Source organism: Tarenaya hassleriana, unplaced genomic scaffold, assembly GCF_000463585.1.
Source record: "Tarenaya hassleriana unplaced genomic scaffold, ASM46358v1 Cleome126, whole genome shotgun sequence".
Classification (NCBI taxonomy): Eukaryota; Viridiplantae; Streptophyta; class Magnoliopsida; order Brassicales; family Cleomaceae; genus Tarenaya; species Tarenaya hassleriana.
Window position 1 is genome coordinate 85,125 of NW_010963054.1, and position 7,739 is coordinate 92,863.

Consider the following 7,739-nt stretch of genomic DNA (forward strand, 5'->3'; position numbering starts at 1 on the left):
AGGGGTGGTGAATATTACGGTAGATACACTGAAAATGGACAAGCACCCGATCCTTTTGCGAAGTTTCTTGCTGAACATGGGATTGTTGCCCAATATACCACACCTGGTTCTCCGAGCCTAAATGGTGTAGCAGAAAGAAGAAACCGAACATTATTGGACATGGTGTGGAGTATGTTATCATACTCTAAACTTCCTAAGTCCTTGTGGAATGAAGCTCTTAAAACGACGGTGTACATATTAAACTGAGTTCCATCCAAGGCTGTCTCAAAGACACCTTTCGAGTTGTTTAAAGGTTGGAAACCGAGTTTGCGACATGTACGCGTTTGGGGATGTCCGTCTTAAGTAAGAGTTTATAACTCACAAGAGAAAAAGTTAGACCCAAGGACCATTAGTGGGTATTTCATTGGATATGCCGAAAAGTCTAAGGGATACAGATTTTATTGTCCATCTCACAGTACACGGATTGTGGAGTCAAGAAATGCAAAATTTCTTGAGAATGACTTGATTAGTGGGAGTGACAGATCATTAGGAGAAAGATCTGAGAGTGATCACTCTATTTCACAACCTTCTACTTCAAGTCACCTTCGAACTGTTGTCGTTCGTCGCACTTATCCAGCTCCAGTGCGTGTTGTTGAACAACCAGTTCCCGAACCTCCACAAGCTGATGATCCGGTAGATCATGTTCAACAAATGCCTGAAATTGTTGAACCGGTTGTACAACATGATCCTCAGGAAAATGTTGATACAACATTGAGACGATCTAGTAGAGTACGGAAATCAGCAATTCCGGATGACTATATGGTGTATCTACAAGAGTGTGAGTATAATGTTGGAGCCAAAAATGATCCTGAAACGTTTTCACAAGCCATGAGTTGTAGGGAATCTGACTTATGGTATAGTGCCATGAAAGATGAGATGGATTCGATGGCATCGAATGAAGTCTGGGATCTTGTCGAGTTGCCTAATGGTGTAAAAGCCATTGGTTGTAAATGGGTCTTCAAAACCAAGAAAGACTCATTGGGCAACATCGAAAGATATAAAGCAAGACTCGTAGCCAAAGGATTCACTCAGAAAGAAGGAAGCGATTACAAGGAGACTTTTTCTCCTGTATCAAAGAAAGATTCTTTTCGTGTGATCATGGCATTAGTTGCCCATTTTGATATGGATTTACATCAAATGGATGTGAAAACGGCGTTCCTCAATGGTGAACTGGAGGAAGAGGTTTACATGAAACAACCTGAAGGATTCTCCTCTAGTAGTGGTGAGCATTTGGTTTGCAAACTTAAGAGATCCATATATGGATTGAAACAAGCTTCCCGTCAATGGTATTTAAAGTTTCATGGTGTCATTTCTTCATTTGGCTTTGAAGAAAATACCATGGATAACTGCATATACCAGAAGGTCAGTGGGAGTAAGATTTGTTTCCTTATTCTATATGTGGATGACATTTTACTTGCAACCAATGACAAAGGGTTGTTGTATGAGGTGAAACAATTTCTCTCTAAGAATTTTGACATGAAGGATATGGGTGAGGCATCTTATGTCATCGGCATTAAGATCCATAGAGATAGATCTAGATGTATTCTAGGTTTGTCTCAGGAGACCTATATCAATAAAGTCTTGGAGAGGTTTCGGATGAAAGATTGTTCACCGAGTCCAGCACCTATTGTGAAGGGTGATAGGTTCAATTTGAATCAATGCCCGAAAAATGAGCTCGAACGGGAACAAATAAAGAACATTCCATATGCTTCTGCAGTCGGAAGCCTTATGTATGCTCAGGTTTGCACAAGACCTGACATTGCATTTGTCGTGGGAATGTTAGGGAGATATCAAAGTAATCCAGGTTTGGACCACTGGAAAGCTGCAAAGAAGGTGATGAGGTACCTACAAGGTACGAAGGATCACATGCTTATGTATAGACGAACGGACGATTTAGAGGTCACCGGTTACTCAGATTCAGACTTTGCTGGCTGTGTTGACTCACGTAAGTCAACATCTGGATATGTATTTATGCTTGCCGGTGGAGCTGTATCTTGGAGGAGTGGCAAGCAGACATTGACCGCTACTTCCACTATGGAAGCTGAGTTCGTTTCATGTTTCGAGGCAACGTCACATGGTGTATGGTTGAAGAGTTTCATATCCGGACTTAGAATTGTGGATTCTATTGCTAGGCCATTGAGATTATATTGTGATAATTCAGCTGTTGTCTTCATGGCTAAGAACAATAAGAGTGGAAGTCGGAGTAAACACATCAAGTACTTAGCCATAAGAGAACGTGTTGCGGAAAAGAAAGTGGTCATTGAACACATTAGCACTGAATTGATGATTGCCGATCCTCTGACTAAGGGCATGCCAATTAAGAATTTCAGGGATCATGTTGTGAGTATGGGACTTGGTTCCATGATGTGATTATTTCATTTGTACGTACATTTATGTATTCACGAAACTCTTATTCAGTTGTGAGTATCTTTTTCTTTAGTGTACACTATATTTGATATTAAAAGACTCACTTACTTGGACCTAGAATAAGCATAAGGCTTATTCATTAAGTAATGTTATCATATAAAGTTTAAAGACACATGATATACTGTAATACATGGAAGATAATACTCGTACTTAGAGAACTTATCGCCATGATTCATGTATTGTGTTTCTTATAAAGATGATCAAAGGTTAACATATTAAGAGTAGCATATGGACCAAGTGGGAGAATGTTGGAAGTTTTCAATAACTGCCCATATTAGAAAACTCCTACGTTAATGATTAGTGGTCCAATACTTACTCAATGTTAACTGTATGATTAACTGCCAAATATCAGTTTTTTCTGATGGGGAAAAAACTATTAAAAGGGCATAAATCTGGGTCCCTAGGCTAAGCAACAGACAGAACAAATACACCATCGTTTGTGATTGCTATAGCTTAGAAGAATTCAGATTTCAACTCAAGAATTTCAATGGCTGGAGGTATGTTTTTCCGATTCAGAATTTTATTTTCGCATTCATGATCTTGTATGTTAAAGTGATGCATATTGAAGATCATGATTTAGATGAGTTTAAAGAATTTGTAAACTTACACTATATCATTAGGTATGTTCACCTTTGGTAGGACCCGTAACTCAGACAATCGATGCATTGACAAGTACTCCACTAATGGGCGGTATAAATTTGAAAATTTCGTAGAGGGATTTTTTTAACCATGTCTAGATTTAACACATTCACGTTCAAGTTATGAGAATCACGATTTCCTCATGTTGCCCCACTAAGATAGTCCGATATGTTCAATTTTGGCAAGATCCATACCACGGACGATCGAAATTTTTAACAAGTGTTTTACTAATGAAAAGCTCAAATCCCAACCGGTGTAAGTATATCAATTATATTTTTTCAATATTTGTTACTTGGTCCGAGTAGACCATCTAGTCTCGAAACTCCCACTAGATCGAATAGCTCGTTTACCATGTTAAGTACCATGCACTCGGTCCATGTGAGGAATCTATCGATTTGAGTCGCAATGGGTCCGACCAAGAGCCGATTAAAACCCACACCACCATAGTTAATCTTGAGCCATAATAAAACTCTAAACCGCAGAACGAACAAACGTTTGACTAAAGGGAAAATGGTCAAAGGAAAGGATTATGTCATTCAACACACTCGTTTCCTTTGGCTGGCTTTGTTCGAACTCAACAGACTTCAAAATTCACAAAAGACAAACCAAACACACGACATATCCACAAGTATGAGTTTTTGTTTTTGGGCCAAATGATCACACTAGTAAGTACAATTCATATGATCTATAATCTAAATAAATTGAATCAACTTACTTTTCTTTCTTTTTCTTAAATAGACTTTGTAGTTTTCAAGATAATAAGGTGGAAGAAACTTGAACAAGTTTAGATGTTGCTTTCTTCATCACCATTGAGCTTGAGTTTACAAGTTTGAAATCATGTTAATAATTGCAGTTGGATCAACCCAATACACTTTTCCAAGTATTCTATGTCCAAACATTCAAGAATAAGACCATTTAGAAGAGATTGTGGTATTATGATCGGTCCACGGCCATTGTGTTTCTCAATTGAATAGTTTGAAAATGAAATAGAAATAATAATCGTTTTTCACCTCATGATTCAGAGTTTAAACTGAATAAAACCATATAATCGTTTCAGGGTAGGATGAATTGAGCAGTTGTAAAAATATTTTACAAACGAAAAAAAAACAAAACCCAATACCTTGTTTGCTAATGGTGGCAATGGGCTTTCTTTCACTGACCAAAAAAAGGGTAAGAAGCTAAAGGCACATCAGCCTCAACAGAGAACACGTCAAGCACTGAATCTTCGCCTCCCGCATATTTCAACACGGAATATTCTACTACCAGTCGGACGCGACGAGGTTTGATTCCTGCAACTAGCGGCTTTGACGTTCAACAAGAGACTGTTGCGAGTTTATATGTACGCAGACCTCGTTAAGGTTTCATGTCCATAAATCGGTCAGGCTGACCTCGGAATCTGACTGGAACCAGTAGTCGGCATTAATCTGCAATCAAAGATGCATGCATTGCAGGAATGAGTGAACAAGTTTAAGAAGTGGCTGCATCATCATCCATCAAAGATTCTTTTTGTCTTCCAACAGTACACATCAGGTGCATGTATTGGGAACGGAATACTTGCGCATATAATACTTGTTGTGCGCTTACATCAGTATCTGCCGTCACTATTTTCTGGATACCAGATGCGCTGGGAGTGGACGACTGAGAATTATTGCATTGATTCTCACCACGGCCTGGAGACAAGGCCAGAGAGGCATGGTTGTGAGACAACTGGTCTGACTGTTCAGACAATTTATCAGTTGTATCTCCCTCTTCTCGTTTGTGTCCGCTGTAATGGAGGAAACTTATCAGTTCTGCCAATTTATGTAGTAACACTTGATCTAACGAGAAAACAAGCGAGTAGCCACATTTTACTATAAGGAAAGAAAAACGGAAAACACGTTAGATGATCCAAGAAGTACCTTATGAGATACACGTCGATAGGTCCCATTGTACTCCTAACCACCATCCTGTATTGTGGTTGGGGAAAACTGATATCCTGGCCATCAAGATGATCCAAACATTAGCTCATATGATTGTCGATAACAATATATGAAACTAAACCACGCAGGGAAAGTCACCTCGTCAGGATCTGGAACCTCAATGGAACTAGCTACTGGAGCTTTAACTGCCAGAAGCATCTGGTTCTGCATAGAAGAATACCAAGAAATATGATAAAAAGTACCACCAGCCATACATACATCTGTAATCAAACATAAACCATCTCTAACAAACATATGTGAGTAAAGGGTACACAATTCCAATGATCTCTAAGAAGCTTATATGAGGACCTGGAAGCACGGGAGGCTCATGATATCTTCCTCTGTCACAAAGAGGTTCCTGATAATGAGATCAAAGGCGTCATGGTTTAGCAGAGTTCTCAGTTAGATATGGACATGTATAAAGGAAACAAGATCGAAATGAAACGAAGGACAAATACCTTCGGCAATTTTCATCCTCCCCAAAAGCCCGGAGAGCTTCTTTTCTTTCCCTGGAGAACATATTGCTGCCCATATTAGGAAAAAAAAAAGGATAAGTATCTCGGGGAACAGATCAGCAACCGACCTTATACGGTCATCCAGCTGTTTTTCCTCAGAATGCAAACTTGCCACTTCTGACTGCAATATGTAGAGACGGAAATAGTTGTTTAGAAGAAGGCTCCAATGAAGTATAATCCCACAGCATATAGTTTATAATAAATGTACGGGGTCGAGGGGAAAAGGGCAAACAGATTATAAAACTCCCAAACATTAACATCAAACTGGTTATAATGATTATTTTCATGTGATGGTCCTTTCAGTATATTGAATTCCATGAAAAAGAGGCGTATGAACCTCCAGCTTAGACATTTGACTTTCCAGGTTGGCAAAACTGTCAGGACCTCTGCATCAACGGTCAAGAAGTCAGAAGAACTCAAATTGAACAAGTTGACCTATCAATGTGAGTAAGGGGTCGTTTTATTACTTCCAGCGGATATGGTTCTTGGTAGTTTTCTCTATTAATCCAATTCCTTCGAGGACATTTGTAATGTCATATATCCTTCTCTTCTGTACCTGTAATGCAATAAGAGGCACATCCAAAGTGATTCAAAAAGCAAAGACTGGATCATCTTAGAATTATATAAGCTGAAGATCCACAAATTCGTACACTCAGACACAGAACTTATAAGAACATACATTCCCAGCTCATTACACAGTTCCCATACCATACCTCCAAAACTTTTGCACAGTAATTCAGGTCAAGTGTCCCATCCTTAGTTTCTTGGATCAAACTGATGAACTTCTGTGTCAACAAACCTGTGAAACAAAAGAGAACATGTGCAATATTTGTAACAATGGCCCCCAAACACTATACCAAAAAGAGTAACAATAAAAATAAATATACCATTCAAAGAAATAAGGGGTTTGGAATTACCTAGGGAACTATCATATCGACAATGATTAGCTGCATTCAGGCCACTTGGACATTCTGCAGAAAAATTCGACCAGGTCGGTGCAGAATGAAGCAGAGGGTATTTCAACAATTACATACAACAATTTAAGTTGAGACAAGAGTGCAAGAGGATTACCGGCATTTGCTTTTCTATATCCAGCCTTGGACTGTTTCAAACTCTTTGCCTTCTTGGCCTGTTTACCAAAACCTTCACATGGAGATTCTAGCTTCTTACCATCAGGGTATTCTAGTTTCACTGGCACCATAGCGACCTTTCTACTCTCTCCAGATGATATACCGTTGCAAAACTGCGTCAAGAGCTTCACTATATCATTTCATTTGTAGCTCTTTCTAAAAGATAAATACACAAACAAGTCTAACTGAAACTGAAACCAAGTCTCATGATAAAGCCAAACCATTCTCTCTTTACATTAATCCTCAAATTATCTCAAAGTATGTAAAGGCGTGAAAACACATTCTATGTCCCTGGTACAATCAGCCAACCACGCTTAAACATGGAAATTCTCCCAGAAACACTTGCAGGTACGCAGCTTCATAAACTCGAAACAGCCTCGGTACCTTGAGATTTAAATTAATCATGAGAATGCGATTCCTCCAAAACGAAAAAATTTTAAGAGTGAGATTCACGCTCGTTCCCAGAATCTATCCCCACAGCTGCAAGTTGGGAAAACCAAATTTGTAGCCTTCCCAACAAAAACCCAAATCCAAGTAATTGATGAACTGAATCGCCAAGTCCGATTCGATATCCACTGAATTCGGGGATAAAACCCAAGGAAACCATGGAACAAAAAAACCTAGCTCCAAAACTAAGGAAAAGACAAAAACTAAGAGGGAACAGTAATCAACCAGTGGAAGCAGAACTCACAGTTTTGTCGTAACTATGAGAAGGGCAGTGATCGGACGACGGATTCGGCGGCTGGGCGATGGAAGAAGGCGGAGAAGAGATCGGGAAGAGGCAATTCGTCGTCGTAGGAGGAGGAGGAGACAAAAGCGGATCACAATAGAGAGATTGGAGAAGCTGGAAGCGGAACGGAGAGCGGTGATAGGTGAGGCTCGGATCTTCGCCGGAATTCGATGCCGCCGCCATTTTCCGGTACGATGAAGCTTCGAGAGAGAGAAAGGGGGAAGAAATCTAGGGTTTTTGGGTTTTGATTCTTTGTCGATTCTTGGAGGGAAAATCACAGAGAGAGAAAAATTGAGGGGGG

At 39.6% G+C, this 7,739-nt stretch overlaps 1 protein-coding gene across 1 annotated transcript; it reads right to left on the reverse strand.

Moving 5' to 3' along the window:
• Positions 1-4,092: 4,092 nt before the first annotated feature.
• On the reverse strand, positions 4,093-7,733 carry LOC104807108 (transcription factor E2FC-like). The gene is made up of 13 exons (XM_010532219.1): positions 7,400-7,733; positions 6,650-6,821; positions 6,496-6,549; positions 6,292-6,377; positions 6,046-6,134; positions 5,916-5,964; positions 5,647-5,699; positions 5,522-5,572; positions 5,373-5,421; positions 5,163-5,228; positions 5,004-5,080; positions 4,690-4,870; positions 4,093-4,529 (listed from the first exon to the last, which is right to left on the reverse strand). Exons 1-13 carry the CDS (start codon positions 7,619-7,621, stop codon positions 4,467-4,469), a joined length of 1,212 nt encoding a protein of 403 aa, XP_010530521.1. The 5' UTR covers positions 7,622-7,733; the 3' UTR covers positions 4,093-4,466.
• Positions 7,734-7,739: the final 6 nt, after the last annotated feature.

What these genes read in the sequence shown, in the direction of transcription:
- LOC104807108 (XM_010532219.1), bottom strand. Translation starts at nt 7,621, where the DNA reads ATGGCGGCGGCATCGAATTCCGGCGAAGATCCGAGCCTCACCTATCAC. An exon ending in ACTGTGCAAAAGTTTTGGAG is followed by an intron (nt 6,135 to 6,291) that starts GTATGGTATGGG and finishes ATTGCATTACAG; the next exon opens with GTACAGAAGAGAAGGATATA. An exon ending in TAGTGACGGCAGATACTGAT is followed by an intron (nt 4,530 to 4,689) that starts GTAAGCGCACAA and finishes CTTTGATTGCAG; the next exon opens with ATTAATGCCGACTACTGGTT.